Below are 20,077 nucleotides of genomic sequence, written 5' to 3'. Positions count from 1 at the left end.
CTCTCAGCAGTAAAATTGAGTTTTCAGAATGACACGAACCTCCCTGATCAAAAGCATGAAAATAAAACTGCTTTGTTGTGCGTCTCGGACAACTCGATTGTGTTTAATAGAGCGCAAATGTGACCCAACCGGAAAGAGATGTAAACAAATTTAGCTGGGTATGGTGCTTGTTAGTTTAGAGAGGTTAAATTGTGCTAATTTAGTCCTTCAAAACACAATGTAACAGCCACAGTCCCCCAGGCTCCCACAGCTCTACTGATTAAACGTGCACAAAACCTCAATCAATCAAACACGCAGACACGCAATACAGAAAAGATGGTGTTACCGAGGTAACCGCCCCAGAGGCGGTTGGGACACTATGTTACACAGCAGCAGTGCCTCGTCCGGTGGCAGAACCAGAGAGGACTCCTTCGATCCAGGGAGGCGTTTGAGAACAGGGCTGGTCAGAGTGGTTTGGCAGTGGAGAGCTCAGCTCCGGATCAGGGTCAGGAACTCGTCTCGTGTCTTGGGGTCCTCGCGGAAAACGCCCAGCATGGTGCTGGTCACAGTCTTGCTGTTCATCTTCTGGACACCTCGCATAACCATACACATGTGACTGGTGAACAGAAGAGGTCTTGAGATCAAGTCATGCGCATTGCATTACATTATAAAATAATGTTTAACTTGAATTTTTACATACGTGGCTTCAACAACCACTCCGACACCAGCAGGCTGTAAAGCTTCAGTTATGGCCACGGCGATCTGTTTAGTTAGACGCTCTTGGACTGAAATAAGACGAGCAGATAGAGCATCACTATTGAGAGCATGTCAGTGAGAAGTTTAAAAAACTAGTGGCCTACTGAAACAAAAAAGGATTTGAATGAAGGTATGTGAATATTATTACATGATAAAACTGGAAAAAAGATGTACCTTGCAATCTCCTGCAGTATATCTCAACAATCCTGGAGAAAAACAAAAAGCAAAAATATTGTTAATAATTAAGCTAAATGTATACACAACATACCTCCACTGAATGTAATGGTGCTTTGATAAAACTTGGGATTTTAGTCATTATGGTAATGAAATAAAACCTGGGGACAGGTGTATTTTTAGAAAAAAGGTGTATGTTTTTATTTAAAAACACTAAATGTAAACTAACAGTGAACACTCTTTCAATTTAGACACTTAAAGGGCTAGCTAACCCAAAAATGAAAATCCTGTCATTAATTCCCAACCTTCATGTCGTTCAACACCCATAAGATCTCCGTTCATCTTCGGGACACAAATGAAGATATTTTTGTTGAAATCCGATGGCTCAGAAAGGCCTTCATTGACACCAATGTCATTTCCTCTCTCAAGACTAAAGACGTCTTTAAAAGTCCATCTCACTACAGCGGTTCTACAATCATTTTATGAAGCGACAAGAAAAGTTTTTGTGCGAAAAAAAAATGTATTGATGGTAAAGGTAAAGCTTCAAACCGTCAATCAGTGTATCGAATCAGCGGGTCAGATCGCCAAAGTCACATGATATCAGCAGTTTGGTGGTTTGACACGCGATCTGATTTATGAATCGATACGCTGATTCATTAAGCTTCGAGGCTTCAGGAAGAAGTGTTTTGAAATCAGCCTATAAGTTATTTCATTGTTGTTTTTTTGCGCACAAACTATTCTCGTCGCTTCATAAAATTATTGTAGAACCGCTGTAGTGAGATGGGCTTTGTAACGACGTCTTTAGTGCCTTTATGGGTCTTGAGAGAGGAAATGACATTGGTGTCAATGAAGGCCTTTCTGAGCTATCGGACTTCAACAAAAATATCTTAATCTGTGTTCCGAAGATGAACGGTGGTCTTACAGGTGTCGAATGACATGAGGGTTAAGTTAAGTATAATGACAGAATTTTAATTTTTGGGTGAACTAACCCTTTAAGCAACTTTACTGTTCAAAAGTTTAAAACTTGTATTCAGCAATGAGGCATTAAACTTTTGTAATATTATTAAACAATAAATATACCTTTATTGTTTCAAATAAATAGAGTACTTTTGAACCTTCAAAAAAATTCATGTTTCCACAATATTAAGTAGCACAACTGTTTTCAACATTGATAATAATCATAAATGTGTCTTGAACAAATCATCTATGGCTTGACTGGAGTAATGATGATGATGCTGAATACATTTTAAAAATGGAAAATGAGTTTTAAAAATAGTATTGTATATATTTTACTGTTTAAAATCAAATAAATGCAGCTTTGGGGGGCACAAGAGACTTCTTTTTTTTAAACTACAAATGAACATGTGAATGTAAAACGCACAAAAAAAAAAAAATCAGTCCCTGTGCCACTTGGACCATGCCATGATTACAGCCATAAAAATGAAACAATAAATAATTTTAAATAAACAGAAGTGAGTGAGTGAGTGAGTGAGTGAGTGAGTGAGTGAGTGAGTGAGTGAGTGAGTGAGTGAGTGAGTGAGTGAGTGTGTACGTGCGTGGTACTGCTAAGAGCTAATGACTGTTGTTGTCATGTCTTCATTAGTGGAGTGCAGTATTATGGTTGGTACATACTAGTGTGATGGATAAGCCACAGGTATTGGGGTCAGATTGGATCAAGCTTCTCTTTGTCACTCCCACATTGTTTCTAATCCTCTTACAGACACTTACACTCTCATTGCTTCAAACACAAACACAACAGACCACATCTTGATTTCAGACGAACAGGGGAAGAGAGGCATTAAAGTAAAGTGTTTGTAACCAAGCAGATAGAGCAACCTTTGACTACCATAGTAGGGAAAAAAGAGTTGCTCTATCTGCTTGGTTACAAACATTCTTCAAAATATCTTCTTTTGTGTTCAGCAGAACAAAGAAACTCATACAGGTTTGAACCAACTTGAAGGTGAGTAAATGATGACAGAATTTTCATTTTTGGGTAAAACTATCCCTTAAATCTCCTTTACTCGATCGAATGCTGCTGATTTTACTGACAAAAATATTTATATAAATATATAGTATAATATATGTACATACACACATGCGCACACACACACATATTCTGTATATGGGTGAACTATCAAACGGTCATGAATCAGCTTATTGATTCTTGATTCGGATCACCAATGTCACGTGACTTCAGCAGTTTGACAAGCGATCCAAATCATGAATCAGTCCGCTGATTCATAACCGTTTGAATCTTTATTTGAGGATTCAAAACAAACGCAGAAGAGAAGACAATGCTGAATAAAGTTGTAGTTTTTGTTATTTTTTGGAGATTCTAACTAACTAACTAACTGATGTCACATATGGACTACTTTGATGATGTTTATATTCCCTTTCTGGACATGGACAGTATAGTGTGCATACACTTAGATACGCTCTCGGACTAAATATAAAAAGTACCACAAAGGGAGGAAAAATAAAATAAAGCATATGTGATGTATTAGCATAGGCCCCGTCCTTAGAGAGCTGTACACAGCTGGCCATGCTTATCTTCTCACCAGAGAATTTAACAGCAGCATTCAAGTAAGAAATGTGTTTTTTAATAAAGCTACTAAAGTTATTAAGTGATTTTCTGTTTCTCTTCTGTTGTTTCGTATTACCAGCAGATATAGCGGTATACAGTATATTGCACTGCTTTCACTTTAGTAACGTTACACAGATCTAATATATACACAGGATTTCTGTAATTTGCTGTATATGTAGCACAGACATAACCAACTGTTTTCATGTAAACTTTGTGGGTTTCTGACAAAACCTTTTGTGCATCTGACAGTTTAATCGCAATAACACAGGAAAGAAAACTAGTCTAGATTAATACCCTACTCACAGATTGATTTGACATCCAGCTCTGTGCACGTGTCGGGGGTGTATGCTCAAGTTCAGAGTGATAAGGCTTTAAAGGTCCCGTTCTTCACGATTCCATCTTTCAAACTTTAGTTAGTGTGTAATGTTGCTGTTAGAGCATAAATAATGCCTGTAAAATTATAAAGTTCAATGTTCAATGCCAAGCGAGATATTTTATTTAACAGAAGTTCCCTTTCAAAGCCTACAGCGAACGGCCGGTTTAGACTACAGCAGGAAGTGCAGGGATGTAATGACGTCACTAGAACCATTTGTTGACTAACCCTCCGCCCACAAGAACACGCAAAAAAGGGGGCGTGGTCTTGTTGCTCTTTCACGTAGAGAAGAGCGCGCATTCAGCGCTTGCATCTCCCCGTTATGGTAAGAGGCGGGACCTTTCCGGGCAAAGTGCGCTAAGCTGATGTCCAATCACAACACGGGAAGCGCTGGCCCAATCAGAACTCGTTACGTGTTTCTGAAGGAGGGACTTCATAGAACAAGGAAATCATCAGGCCGTTTTTAGCAAGGGGGTAATCTCGGAAAGCGTTCCACCGTAATTTCCACCAAATTACCGTATAGACCTGAGGAGACGCTCGCAGGCAATCTTTTACTGTCAATGAGACAGTCAGGGGGACGTGGAGACATAAAGTCTGATAAAGTCAAGGGAGAAGAATGGGGAGAAGCCCATAGTGAGCCAAAAGCAACGGGAGAAAATATTTAAACAACGTGATTCAGATTTTACTTTCCACAACTACTAGAAGACCTACAGCTGTCAGACAGGAGGCTCACGTCACATCTACGTCGTCAAGCTGAGTCTGAGCCTGCGCAGTTCGCTCAGCCATCAGGAAGTGAGTGCCTCTAATTGACCTCATTTTCCGCAGTTGAAGTCAATGGGATAGCTCTGTCCATTTCTTTTACTGTCTATGGTTTTTAGGACAGAAGAAACAGCGCTGTACAGATAAGTAAATTGTGTGAAAAATACTGTTTTTTTAAACGCGAAACATGAATGTTATTTTGCACACTGTAAACATAATCAAAGCTTCGAAAACACGCGAAGAACGGGACCTTTAAAACGCATGAAGAAGATGATAATATCTCATGATGATGAAGAACTGAAATGTCACATGAGTGTCATCAAAACAAACAGATGTATCACGTTTCAGTTTTTATTCCAGTGTTCATGAGCTGTGAAGGCTCCGCCCTCTGGGGGAGACCAAAAATCGGCATTTTCAAAATGGTATATTAAATGATCTGTTAGGAATGTTGATCTGAAACTTCACAGACACACTCTGGGGACACCCGCGACATATTACTTCTTGTCAATAAGGGTATAATAAGTGCCCTTTAAGACTTGTCTAAGCAGTTTATGCAACCGGCCACTGGGTGTATTTTACCTACCGTGCTAATTTACTCAGACCAAGAACCCTCTTGTTTGGAAGGTACCCTATATGCACCTGTGAGAAACAAAACACATTAACTGACAACAGAAAGATACAACATAAGTTATATACACAGTTCTTTCCTTACCTGTTACAAAACTGAATATTGGCACTAGCAAGCTACATGGCACAGCATCAGATGAAACGTAAAAAATGCAGAGAGTAAAAGTGGCTGGAGAGCCGTATCTGTATCGTGCTCTGAAGTGGCTGCACACCCCCCCCCCCCACCCCACACACACACACACACACACACACACACACACACACACACAACCTAACCTCCTCTCCGCCATCAAACTCAAATGTCACCAACAATTTGATGAAATGGCCTAGAGAAAGGGCAGCATCAACAGACATGCAAGATAATTTTTCCTCCCTTCTGCTCTCTGTTCTGATGCGATAATCCTGCACGTCACTGAAGCCTCTTGGCCTTCTTTCAGGGCCGGCAAGCTCCTCTCGACATCCTCTAAATGCATCAATCGAACTTTACCAACAACTACAGAGCACCTGGGAAATGAGCAAAACACTTTTTGTAGCTAAATCCACTTTAGACCAACAGGTAAGACATGTTGCTCCTGTACGGTAGATGCGTTTCCAGTGTAAGAGAGCACACCTGATCGGCTCTGTGTTCGTGATGGACACTAAGAGTGTTGAGCGGACAATCATGGAGATGGAGGACGCTGAAGCGCGAGCAAGAGGGCCAAAAATTAAAGAGAACGGGCGCATGCCTCTTTGAAAGAAATCGGTGAGTCATTATCTTGTTGCAGATGCGGCGAGAGGCGAGGTAGATGAGAAGGGATAAGGGGCCGCGCCGCTGATGACAGAGAGCTATCAGCGGGGGACGCAGCGGAAACGACGGCACTCCAACAGCATCTGACAAACAAAATTGCAAGTGGCGGAAAAAACAACATTTGGTGCGCTTGATCAATGGCTCAGTCTATCATCAGTGGCCATTTGTGCCGTGACAGGATCGACGGTCTCTCTTTTGTCTTAAATGGCAGACACCTGCAGTGCTATGAGCTGGAGGGAGGAACTAAATGTCAAACCTGGAGGATTAAGAGTGGGCAGTGTTTTTGAGTGGAACTCAGATCTGATATTTCAGCTAGTCTTCATTACCTAAAGATTTAATTATAGCTAATTAACTTAGTTATTGACAGACTACACATCAAGGTTTTTCAGGTGCATTAAAGAAAAAAAACAGGAAGCTATTTCTGCTTTCAGGTGGATGAATCTCACAAAGAAATATCCAGGTCATATTTCATTCACCCCACAATCACAAGAGGAAAAAAGGTTGTGCTTAAAAAAATAAATAAAGCAATTTTAATTCATTTCTTTTCATGAAAATTAAGCACATTTGCCACCAAATTCTCATTGTAAATTATATATTTTTTTAAAAAAGAAATCTGCATTTTTTGACTTACAACACTTCTTTACAGTACACAGAAACAGTACTTTACAGTATAGGATACTTATCAATTTTAATAATTTATTACTATTGCTTCCACATTTGAGTAATGAGAGTGCTATTTTTGACTTACAATAGGCTTTATAAAAATAATGGCACAATGCACAAAATATACAGTCCTGAATATATAGGCTTCATTTCTTCACCAAAATATAAATTCTTAATAATAATTTATATAATTCTATCATTTCTACATTTTTTTTTATTTTGATTAGGGTGTGGAATATAATAAAAAATAAAAGTAATGTTAAATAAATAGCAAACAAAAATACAAGTAATTAAAATACATGGTTGAAAACATTTTACTTTAATAAATTGATCATAACAGAATTTAAAAACCTTTCCTAAAAGCTTTATAGGATAGAGGTTTGACAAATCAAATTAAATTTTAAAAGTACATATATTGTATCTCTTTATCAAATATGGTCATCATAAAACTGCACTGTAAAGGTGACATACTGTATGCTAAGGAGGGTAACATTTGAAATGATCATCTTACCCGGCCAAAAATGGGAACTAAATGGTGTTCGCACATGGAAAACATGTCAATATCCTTCACGATCACCATCTCATCGTGGTCTTCGTCAAAGATTGCGTCATTCAGGACGTCTGCAAGAAGGTACAAGAAAAGAAAAAAAAATCAAGATGAGTTAAGCGATATGACACGTGATGACATCATGAAATCATTATATTTCACCCCATGCGCTTTTCCGGTCCGGCCCCGTGTCATTTCTCTTAGCTTCTATTATTGTTCAAACATATCCTGTTTTATCTACTGAGAATGCACTGTCTTTTCTTGTGGGGCTTTTTAATTTCCTGGCCGCCTATCTCTGAGAATGTTTCCGTGGAAACATGGCAAAACGAATCTACAGGGTCTAGTTGAGATGTGACTTCCATATGTTGTTGCCACTTTTGTGCAGTCACTGTGTGATTCAGAAAGGCAGATCATTTTTAAAGGCTGCTTTTATGAACACAGGACAGGTACGGCAGCAACAGCACTTACGTCTAACAAATATTTTTTACATTTTCTGAAATAACTGAGCAGTGATCGCTCGTGCAGAACTCGCCTCCATGTTGTTGGTGGTCGTCAGGGTGTTGCTAGGGTGTTGTGCATCTCAAAATAGTCTCTATGTTTTCAGATCCTTTAAAGTCAGATCACTTCGAAAGCAGAGTTGTGCAACCCTCACTGCCAAACTGATAGCATCCCTCATAAAAGTGATTGAACAAGTTATTTCCATGTTGTTTTTATGGTTCCCAGAACTTTTGTTAATATTTAAACTGATTCTGGTCACCGCTCTGCCTGGCGACTAACTAGCCAGCTTTATAGAAACCGAGCATGCTATATATGCATGCAGTGTTGTGTGGATGCCAGCGAACTCAGCCACAACATTCAAGCTCGGGCAGTTCGGTCTGGACTTGATCCATAGAGGAGTGATTATGCCCGAACAGAAAGAGTTCAGACCAATGAAATCATCAGGGCGGGCTTTAGACGATGATGGACAGATGATAAACAGTAACGTAATCTTGCACGTCATCAAAGGAGCTTCGTTGAATTTGGTCAAATCCTAAACGGAGTGCTTGTTTATGCATTCAACTTCACTATTTCTCTCTGAAATGATGATCATGTTGGTAAGTAACTGTGTATCCTTAAATTCTTTTTGTTTGTTTTTTTACAAAACCGGCAAATCTCGTTTATTCCTGCACGTGTGCAGACAGGGTTGCCAAGTTTTTACAACAAAACCCGCCAAATACTAGCCCTAAACAATAGCTTCTTGGGGGGTTCTCCGGAAAAAAATGCCGTTTGGGGGGTAAAATGTGTGTTATTTTGGCAAGGTTACCTGCTAAAATTCGCATTCCTGGGTGACTGGGTTTATATATCACATAATTAAGGTCGCTTCAACCCACGGTCATGGACAACAACCCGAGGAAAAAAAGCAGACTTGGCAACAGTGTAGTTGAGTTCTGTTGACATTTGACAACTAACGTTATGTGTCGCTTCATTGCTCTGATTGGTTGTGGGTTTATCCAATAGAGGTCTTTCCTGGTTCGGTTGAAACACCCCCCATAATTACAGCCCAATGGAGCAGTATCAGACTCATATTCTGACTAGAATCAAGTATAACCACGTCAGGCTAGCTGATCTGAGCTTCTCTGTTGAATTTAACCTGAGGGCAGCAGCTGTTAAGAGAGAGAACTGTCATCAGGCTCGTCCTAAACAAACAGCCGCTTTCAAATGCACAGGCACAACACACGAAAAGGTCTCAAGTATGACGGTGGCACCGAAAAAAAGAACAGAAAATCAAATTAGCAGCTCCCTAAAGTCATCTTTCAGCCTCGCTGCCACCGTCACACACAGACACAGACACACTCAATTAAACACAAACTTGCTTACACACTAAGCAAACATACACTTGAAATACAATAAGTAACCATAGAAACCCATTGAAATTGTGAAGATGTCAACTAGCAGAGCTCTGGTTATGGGTAATGTTACTGCTGTTGAGAGCGTTGCTTGATCTCCATCCCTCAAATAAGAGAAAGGGCATCCGTCCAGCAGGCGGGGCAGGGGACAATGCAGCATAATGATGGGTAATACAGGAAAGAAACAGTACTCAACTGCATAACCTCTGTAAATTGAGCATTATCACTCGTCTCTATGACCTTTAATGGTTTTACAGGATATTAGACCACAACAAAATCATAAACTGTAAAGAAACATAATGATGACATAATGCATAATAATTCTCTAATTTCACAATCCTTCCTTACTTCCTTTAATACTCATGAGTCACAGACAATGGAAAAGTGCCCCTATTATGCTTTTTCGAACATTCCCTTTCACGCAGTGTGTAATATAGCGAAAGCCCCTTTAAAGACAAGTAATTTCATGCGGCAGCCATCTTTTAAACCCTCCTATCTTTTCGAATGGGGAAACATCAAATTCTCCAAAACCAAGCTTATGAAATGATTCATATTTGAATACAACTGTCTCATAAATGTAGTTTCTAAACGTTTGAATCATAACAAAAAAAAAATGAACTTTCAGCCTGGATCAAGCTAATGCGCATGCACAGTCCTAAGCAGCGGCTCAGAACACTGCCTGTTTCTATAGCAACCGGAGCTTCTAACTGCAGCTGCAGTGATGCAATGACTTTACTAATCAATGACTGGCTCCTTCATTTAGAAGGCAGGGCTTATTCACCATATTGGGCGTTGCACTTTCTCCCATTCATAAGTAATCAGACTGCACCGTCTTCCTATATATAGTCTTTGATATAGCTGTATGTTAATGTAAATGATCTGCAAAGCAAAGTGCACAATAAATAAAGTTATTGTCTCATTTGCATAACACCCACCTATGTTATATGCTGTCCACCCATGAACAAATTGACCCGCCCACAGACACGTCACTTTACTGACGACTGCTTCTCAAATCTCAGAGTTCAATGCAGGGTTTGCAAAACTTGCTATTGAAAGATGAGTCTGCACCCAGTTTATTTGGACCATCTTACGTTTCAGAATTACAACTGTAAGTATGAATAATTATTGATGTATATATTTTCTACCTGGAGTTTAAAATACGTAGTTTTGTGTTTTATATTGTGTACGTTTCTGGCTTAACTGGCTAACTCGTTATTTTGGTTTTTACTGAAATACTGCTAATCAGCTGTGGGCCACTAATAATACCTAAAACTCTGTCTATTAATGCAGATTCTCTGTCATTCTTACTACTTTGAGTAAAGAATGGAGCAAGATTTGTTTTAGAAGTGGTTGTTACATCATTCATGCTCAGCTAACATATTGATACAGCTCCCGCACATACACCACAATAAATTAAAAATACACAAGGGTTTGTTGATGGACATACTGTTAATGCTGATGGTGAGGAATTACAGTTGCAGCATCTCATGATGTACCTCAAACTGAATAGTGTTAGCCTGACAAGCCAGACCCACATTAGGATGTTGGGTCTGGAAACTCACCATTGACAGGGCTCAATCCGAGGGGCGGGATAAACGGTTGTCTTTCAAACTCCCTCTGCACGCGATAGGATAGCTCTACAACTAACCAGAGCAACGAAGGTGAAGCGGAGCTAGTTAACAGATTAAACTTTTGCCGTATCCTGTTGGCAAAACTCCAAACGCCCACCGCCTCTATACACGATGTGACTAGTCCGACCAGACTTTGGTTTTTACAGCTCAGAAGGTATTGAGTAGCCTAGAAATCTAGACGCACCCTAGCGGCAGCAAATCTAATTTGCCGCAAGTGTCGTCTAGCAACTCTCAATACACTTCTGAGCTGTAAACGCCAAACTAGACAATACTCGCGGCAAATTAGATTTACTGCTGCTAGGGTGCATCTAGATTTCTAGGCTAGAATAGTGTATCATTGAGAAACGTCCTGCTCAAGTCATCCTTGCAATGGAAGTTTGGGTTTTGGTTTCAATTCCAATGTTTCAGCCTATACCTGACTGATATGGTAAAATCGCAGCCTTTATTACAGTTTTTACAGTGTGTACAATCGCTGAAGAATGAGGAAGCCGCAGCTGAAATTCAGTTATGGTAATGTGCTGTAGACCAATCACAACAGACTGGGACATCTGACCAATCAGAGCAGAGTAGCTTGCAGAAAGGAGGAATTTAGGGATGGGCCAAATCACTGAAAAATGTAAATGATTATATAAATTATGTTTTGTCCCTGTGTTCATGTAGTGTAGATATTATTGTTATTATTATATTAGTGTTAATTTACATTAGATTATTTTGTAGTTTACTGCATGCATTAAACATTTTTAATCCATTTATCTACAGTGGCAATGTTTGGTTTGAGATAGCGATCATGAATATCAACAAAAAAGGTTTAACAAAAATTAAGATTTTAAGCTATATTGCCTAGTCCTATCTGAAACACATTTATAACATACATGAATATTCTTTGACATTACCAACCAAGTGAGATAATAGGTGGACCTTTATCATTCAAGCACCGACAGCTTCCTTTTCTCAGGGGCATTAACTCATGAGACGCCCACCACCACCCATAAAAACATGAAAGTGCAACAAAGTCTCGGACAAACCCACTGAGATCCCCAAACTCTGGCTCAAAGCTGTCCCAACATTTCAAAATGTCTTTCTGTTGGAGACACACACAAAAAAAACTCTCTAATGACCTTCAGAACAATTAAAGATGATGTAGGGGTGGTGCAAACTTTAACCAATCCCATCGAAGACAAAGACCTTCCTCTAGAAATGTCTTATCAAACGCATGCTTCACCGTGACATTGCATGTTCTACCATCTATAAACTGTGGACCATGTTCAAGCAATGTATATGCAAGTGTTGTGAGGTCATTGAGGGCACTCTGTTTTAACAAGGAGTTTTCTGGGGTAGAAAAGCAACAATAATACATTCCATATGCATGGGCCCTAAAATGCTACACAAACCAGGTCCAGATGTGCTGTTTTCTATGTGGGGATGTTATTGGTGATGTGACGGTGGGCAGCACCCTGGCTCAACCACTTAGACAACAGCCTGAGAGAGACCAGTGAACAATTACGCAAGATAAACCTTCGCTTTGAACTGGAGTAGGCTACCTGTTGAGCAAGTTAATTATATTGATGGCACATGGAAGTGTTTGAGGAAATACTTTTAACGGGAAATGCTTGACACTACATTTGGTACGTGGGCTATAAAACTCTCTGCATCATAGTTAAGTCAAAGCATCTTAGAAAGAACAACCTGACCTATAACATAACTTTCAGGGTTAGCGTTAGGTCGATGAAATGAAAGTCGCATGAAAGTCCACCTCTAACCGTCAGTAAAAATATAGGCTACGAAATGAGATTGTACATAGCCACAAATGGCAAAACATGACAAAAACTGTCATGCAATTGTGTTGAAAACACACATTTGATTGGGAAAATACATTACAGGATTTTGAAGAATGAACTGGCTGATCTTTTCCATAAAGGAGCATGATGTCAAGCCTCAAAAAGTACACAAACTCGCCATAGAAGTGATCCACATGACTTGTGTAGCCTATTATATTAAGTCTTCTTATGTCATTTGATAACATGAGTATTAGACCGAAGTTTTTTCTGAAAATCAAGTTATATTTACTTATATATTCACATATATTCACTTAACCTCCATTGTTAACTATGTCCAGATCCACAAGCTGACAAATGACCTACTTGTAAAAATACCCTGATACTTCAGAATGTTTTAACTTGAGGGAAAAAAGTGCTTACAATAACGCTTAAAAATCCCTTTAAACCACACATGACGTGTAAATAAACACGGCTTTTCACCTGTCAGACACAACTCACCGATGATTTTTTCCTGATAGCCCTTGGTGAAGAACTGCATGGCTGTGGCTGCCCTCCACGGAGTTTTGAGCAGCCCCTGTCGCTGCGGATCTTCCCCGAGACCCCGGAGAATAGTGGTATAAGCCGCGGCGATGCTTGGCAGACTCATTTCGTTGTCTTCCAGACTGCGAGTGCGCTCTTCCCGCCAGCTCTCCATCACGCTTGAGGACGGCACGGTGCTCGGGTCCCCGGCGGCACCACCGGTGCTCCATCCGGGCATCTTCACCCGGCCGTCAAAGTGTCCATTGATCGCGGCATCTGTTTCATTTTCACTTTGATTCATTTGTTTCTGTTTGGGGCGCTCCATTATTGCCTGAAAGTGACAGCTTGGGTTCCTCAGAGTCGGTTTTACTGCTACTATCGTCTTTTTTTAAATAAGAAAAAACACTGTTTAAGGTTTAACGGAGGGGGGAAAAGTTCAGTTGTTGTTATTCTCTTGTCAAACTCAGCGCTCTTGCAGAGGCGCTGGGGGTTTTATAAACATAAGCTAATCCGTACGCGTTCCTATTGGTCCACAAGAGCGACTGCGTCACGGAGTCAGATTCCTATTGGGCGAGAGGCGTGCCTGCGTCAGGCCACCTGTATCTAGTAAGAGGATGAGATCTATTAATTCACATTAAAGTGATGTCTTGAGGCAGATCAAACCACCTAAGGGGATTGACTAGACCTTTGGGTGAGGTTGTGCTTATGATTTAAAATAAAATCTGTGGTTTTAAAGTGAAATGCATTTGCCAACCAAGAGGTTGTACAGCTGGTAACATGTCAGTTCAAATCAGCTTCATTTCTTGTCCGGTTGCAATATCAAAGTTCAGTGACCTGAACATCAGAAAACCATTTACTTTACATCTGAATAATGCCCTTCATTACATCACTGGTGTGCAAACAACATGTACTTTCAACTTGCAGATTTGCCAACATAACCTTTGGAATAAAGAAAATACAATACACAAGAATCAAAATACATTTTAGTTTTATTATGATTGTTTTACATACAGTACAAAATCTCACACACAAAACATCACAAAAACATATATACAAAGCAGCCAAAAATAAAGTAGGAGACCATAGAAAATAATCAGATTAAAAGAGACCATCTTGCAGATTGTTTAACAAAGAGCCTTTGCTTCATTTCAAATGCAAATGAAGAGACGTGTACTGATTTCAAAGAGCTCAAACTTGAGAAAATTTATGGACAATAAGTGGATCACAAATGAGCAGCTACCCTTTATGACAAAACGAGAGTATTACAGTAAGCAATGAAAGAGCTAATTTTAAAAGTTTTTCCCCAAATCGATCTTAAAATAAACGTAAAAATATATAAGCATTAAACTAAATGATGTTAAGTACTATTCTTTGTTAAATGCAAAGGCAGAAAGTTTAGCAGAAGCATCCAGTGGCTTTTTCTTTTTGGCACTGCCCTCGTCTGACTCCATAGGTTCATCCACTTGTCCGGCTTCATCTTCACGCTTTCGTTTCTTGGGGTCTGAGTCACCCTTTGCTCTCTCTGTCCAGTTCTGAATGAAAGATACAGATGATAAAGATTCAGGATTTGCATATACAATCGTTCTAGCATGCAAGCAATAAACTTCACTGTTCAAATAAGCCTGTTTGTAATTAAAAATGACCGACAAGCCACTTCCAAGCCAGACACATTTGTTCACGGTTGGTGTTAACAAAGGCAGCGAACATTTACAGGATGAGTCACCGGACCCATATCACATGAGCACCGGGAATCTTTCTGCACGTTCAGCCCCCCCCATCCCAATGCACGCCATTCATCATTGTAACGCACTCTTTCACCGCCTAATGCCGCCCCCATTTCATTAACATAAGATCAATGAGCACGGCACACACCCCCAGCCTGGGTTTCCAGAGCAACAGGCGTCCTAACCATTCCCGCTTTAGGCTGGAGTGTGTGAAGAGTCATTCTGCCCTGCACTGAGTGGCCCTGTGGGTGCAGGGTCACGAACAGATTGTTCATACAGCACGAGTGTTTGGAAAGCCCACACACATACACAGATAAGTGGAGATCAGAAAACAGGAGGATACTTGCGAATGAACAGTGCTGTCATGAACAAATTGAGTTGAAGCATAAAAATTGAGGTAACTGAACTAGAAAAAAAAAGTGCATGAATGAAATCGGTTACATAATAAAAAGAATACATGCAAGAAACCAGAAAAGGAGACATTCCTAGGTAAACCTTCCTGGATTTAATAATAGGCTGAACAATTCAATCGAGAAATTAGTCTGCTGTTTTGAATGAAATGCATGTCATTCTTCGATGAGCATGAGACGTCTTACCAGTCTTTCCTCCGCTGAGAGAGTGCGGAAACGCCCCATGCCTTCCTTGATAACATCCATTTCCTCAAAGTCAGGATTGTCTGCGAGAATGCTCTTCCTATTCTCCTCAAGCCACAGCTGAAAGCCGGTTTTTGGTCTAAAGAAAGTAAATTGTGGTTACAGACAAGACTGTTAACAAAGCACTAAACAAGATTGACAGTTCCTTAATCAGTCATCTGCTACTTGATTAGGAAAGCACAACATATAGGTGACCATGCTGGTGCCAGCCCAAACAAACAGTGAAAGAATGATTAATCTGTCAATATTTTGAGATTGTTGACATCAGATAATTTGAATTGATTTGTTATTTTTATTTTTTTAAATGTAAAGAAATAAAAACAAATACTTATAAGTAATAGACATGACTTACTATATTTTAATTTTAGTAATTGTGGGATGTAAACAAATTATATTATATACACACTATAAAAATATATATAAAGCAAATAAAATGTAGACAATTACTGAAATTAAATATCGATCAACTACAAATAAGTGTTAATTATCTGCATCAATCTGAATGAACTAATATTGGGACAAGACAATATATTTTTAGTTTTTTAAGTAATATAATTTTTAATTTAAAAGCAAACTCCATCCATGCCAGATTCTAAAGGATCTTATATCTTTGGTACTATACAGGATTTCACAATTTTAGACTGGCACAACAGCTTCAGGCATTTCTGTCTTTATAAAAAAAAAATAGTTTTACACTATTGATCTCATATATTAACAGCCATACATATAATAACAAAAGCAATCATACATCTGTAACTTTGATAATTTATAGACACTTTCAAAAATGTGAAAAAAATCAAATTAATTGGATGTCATTACAATTCAATAGGGCTGTAACGATCCATCGATTTCAAATCCTGACAATGCATATGCATCGATCTTGAAATACGTATTTTGAATCGTGAATCGTTCATTTTGGCCGATACTCGATTTTAAATGCTAAGAATCGGATGAATCGCGTTTCAATAACGATTCAGTGGTTTAAAATAAACATTTGATTATTTCTACTACATGCGTGAATTAATAGAGACATTGTGTTGCGACAGCTGCATCATCCGCGCCCTCACAGCTGATCTCCTTCACAGACATAGGCCTACATGTGCTCTTTGCCGCCTTCACTGGGTTGCTCGCAGTCCTCGTTGTCCGTATTGTAGCTCATTTATATAACATAAAATACTGAAGTTTTAGGGAAATGGGTCATACATGAGCATTTGAAATACAACCCCGCTTATTCAAGGTTTCACATTTATTGCATGGACGGAGCAAACACATTTGGAAGCGTCTAAAATGCATACGCACAGTTCTGATGAATAATACATGAAATGTAACTTAATGTCGTTTAACTGAATATACGAAGCAAACTGCTAAAGTAACTACAACATTACCAACACTGAAATAAGAGCGTGTGGTTTATCTATCAATCAGAGGCACATTAAAGTTGAGTCCGTTACTATAGCAACAGTAGACACCGGCGCGATTACTTTCAGGATCATCATCATAAGGAAAATGTTCAGTATAAAGAGAACAAAGAAGGCGTTTCTTTCTATTCCGTGAAGAAAAGTTAGTTTAGGATTAGCTGGAAACATGCCTGATATTTCCTCTCCATGGAAGTATTGTATGTTTAATGCCTGGAAGACTTTAGTTAGGTTGTGTAGCCATTAATATTATCATACGCAATAGTCAGCATTAACTAACAATACTTTTGAAGCCTTTTTAAATTTTGGCTTATGTAAATTTCTACAAATGCCATTTTATATAGGCTATTAAAGTGTGTAATAATAATAAAACAATAAAGTAATAATATGACCTAAAATTTACAATGGATTTTTTTTTAAGTTAAGTACCATAGACTGTAAAAAAATTACTTAACAACCAATAATGCACTGCAACTTATGAAGCATTATTTTTCTTTGTTAATGTTAATTTCAACATTTAGGCTACTAATACATTATTCAAATCTTGTTAACATTAGTTAATGCACTGTGAACTAACGTGAATAGCTGTATTTTTATCAACTGACATTAACAAAGAATAACAAATACAGTAACACGTGTACTGCTCATTGTTAGTTCATGTTAGTGAATACATTAAATAATGGTAACTAATGAAACATTGTAAAGTGTAACCGTTTTTTTTTTTCTTTCTCCTTTTTTTGGTAACACTTTACAATGTTTCATTAGTTAATGCAGTTAGCATAAACTAACAATGAACAACACCTGTTCAGCATTAGTTCATCTTTGTTAACATTAGTTAATAAAAATCCAGCTGTTCATGGTTTGTTTATGTTAGTTCATATGTGCATTAACTTATGTTACCAAGATTTTAATAATACATTAAATGGCAAAATAGCAAAGATAAATAAATGCTTTATAAGTGCAGTTCATTATTAGTTCATGCTAACTAATGAACCTTATTGTAAATTGTTACTGGGTTTGTTGCCCACTCTGATCTCTGAAGGCCGCTGTGTAATTCACACACTGACTAAGACACATTAGGGGAAGCTTTTTAATAATCCTATAAATGCATAATCGAATCGAATTAATCGAATCATATCGAATTTTAATGTGAATCGTCTCGAATCGAATAGTTCTGAATTGGCAAAAAATGGTTCTTGAATCGAATCGAAAACCTATGAATCTTGAATCGAATCGATTCGCTGCCTACCAAAAGATTCACAGCCCTACAATTCAAGGTGTCTCTTACTTTCTGTTTTCAATATTCTCCGCTGATACAGGGGGTGTAGCTGCAGGAGCTGGTTTTACTTTCTCTGCTCCTGATTGGCTATGCTCCTGTTTCTTACTGTTTCCTTTAGATGCACTCATCTGGAGCAGTGTGGCCTGGGTCTGAAAAAGTGTGACAGGCAAAATAAGGGTACATACAGACCACAGACACAAGCAGCACAAAAGCGATTTTTCTTTGCTCATATGCGACTGGGATCTGTTCCATATGAGGTCCTGAATCAGATACAGGTCAGACGTTTTGTAATGTGATTTTACATATCAGTAGTTCTTTGGTCACTCCGTGAGCAAAAATGTATGCAAAAATTGAACAAATGTCAAAGTTTTGCTCTCTTTCCACTCTGTATCCGCTTTATAGCCTGTGCACAATTCCACTGGCTTCCATAGCATATTACCTTCATGCAAATACTGCCTCCATATGACAGTGTGCGGTTGTTTTCTTTGCACATATGGATCAGTTCAGCATCGTAACTTGTTCACACTCTAATCTGAAATTGGTCACATTTCAAATTATATTTTCCAGCACCCAATCAATAAATCTCAATTGAGCACTGGCTTATCTAAAGATGGGATTTTTGTGTCAAGTACATTGACTAAAAATCATAATGTTGCTTATATTCCAATAGAAACACCTCTGACATTTCACTTTAACAAATGCTCTACTATCGGAACTAAACATTCTTAGAGGAAAAGATAACCAGGTCATCCCTTGCAGACAGAGCAGAGTGAGTTTTATGGGGTCAGACAGGTTGTGCGACCCCATAGGGATGGAGAACATTTGTATTTGAGCAACACACTGTACCTTGGACTTGGGTTTGGGTGCCAGGGGCTTCAGGACAGCAGCTTTGCCCTGTTTTGATGTTCCGCTGAAAGTTGCAGGTTTTCTGCTGGACATTGTCATGCTGTCCAAAACATTAGTCGTTCTGGGCTGACCAACTGGAGAACTTGAGGACTTTCCTGAACCAGACACCTGTAAGTTTAAATGCATCTTTTTAGATATTGTAATGTAAAAATGTATTTCACAAGTATTTTTGACACAACAGTTAAAAGGAGCTTGCTTAAATTTTACCAACAATGTGCACTTCTTACCTTAAATGGGTTCACACGTCCTTCTCTGCTCACTGTAACACACAAGCACAGTTGTATTGCCACCAGACACACATATCTCATGGCAGCCCATTTGTGCCACTCAAAAAAGTAATTTGAAAATTGTTAAATCAATTTGAAAGAAAGAAATTAATTTTATTTTCAGTTTATAACTACTTTTACATATTTTCTGATGTATAAAATTCTCAGTTTATTGAAATGGTTTAATATTCAACTAACCTGGTTTGGAAGAGGCCTTTTCAGGGGATTTTTCTCCTTTTTTGAACGGATTTAAACCTGGCAAGTCAAAATATGTTCATATCAAAAACAAATTAAATCAGATTTAATAAAAAATAATTTCTTAATCTAATAGCCATCTACTGTATTTAAGACAAACAATGTGAACAAACTTTATTTCAAAGATCAAGAAATTTGGTTTAATATACTATACTGTTTAGATGTGTATGGAGAAAAAAACCAAGAACATATTTACATGGTTTTCTGGTCTCTGTTGATTCCTCTGCATCCATTTGCTCTTCTTGTGGATATTCTTCCTCCTCTTCCTCCTCCTCACAGCCATTCTCAGCTTGTGCTTGTCTGCTGCTCATCTTATTGGATCCTCTATATTCTCTACTGGTCAAAACATTTGTCATGTTGGCATCACAATTATTTGAATAAGTTATTTGAGTCAGAGTTCCCACAAGTTTTGGTCAAGTCCTACAATGACTATTAAAAGGGACTACAGAAACGACTTAAAATATTTTTATAGAAATTGCGCTCACAACGCAGATAGACAATTTAACATTTTAATGC

General features: G+C 38.6%; 2 protein-coding genes across 2 annotated transcripts in view; both read right to left on the bottom strand.

Moving 5' to 3' along the window:
- Positions 1-223: 223 nt before the first annotated feature.
- Positions 224-13,941, bottom strand: gch1 (GTP cyclohydrolase 1). Its single transcript, XM_067455797.1, has 6 exons — positions 13,043-13,941; positions 7,214-7,323; positions 5,209-5,264; positions 910-941; positions 680-764; positions 224-595 (listed from the first exon to the last, which is right to left on the bottom strand). The coding sequence occupies exons 1-6, from the start codon at positions 13,386-13,388 to the stop codon at positions 469-471; spliced, it is 756 nt and encodes a 251-aa protein (XP_067311898.1). The 5' UTR covers positions 13,389-13,941; the 3' UTR covers positions 224-468.
- A 93-nt stretch (positions 13,942-14,034) lies between these two features.
- wdhd1 (WD repeat and HMG-box DNA binding protein 1) overlaps positions 14,035-20,077 on the bottom strand; it is a 31,216-nt gene continuing 25,173 nt past the window's right edge. The window contains exons 20-26 of the mRNA XM_067455798.1: positions 19,758-19,897; positions 19,505-19,561; positions 19,268-19,299; positions 18,981-19,148; positions 18,144-18,283; positions 15,384-15,519; positions 14,035-14,595 (exon numbers count right to left, since the gene is read on the bottom strand). Coding sequence (XP_067311899.1) covers positions 14,428-14,595; positions 15,384-15,519; positions 18,144-18,283; positions 18,981-19,148; positions 19,268-19,299; positions 19,505-19,561; positions 19,758-19,897 — 841 coding nt within the window. The 3' untranslated portion in view covers positions 14,035-14,427. The remainder of the gene's footprint in view (positions 14,596-15,383; positions 15,520-18,143; positions 18,284-18,980; positions 19,149-19,267; positions 19,300-19,504; positions 19,562-19,757; positions 19,898-20,077) is intronic.

Source organism: Pseudorasbora parva, chromosome 10 (genome assembly GCF_024679245.1).
Source record: "Pseudorasbora parva isolate DD20220531a chromosome 10, ASM2467924v1, whole genome shotgun sequence".
Lineage (NCBI taxonomy): Eukaryota > Metazoa > Chordata > Actinopteri > Cypriniformes > Gobionidae > Pseudorasbora > Pseudorasbora parva.
The sequence above is the reverse complement of the archived record's forward strand: the minus strand, read 5'-3'. Positions and strand labels throughout refer to the sequence as shown.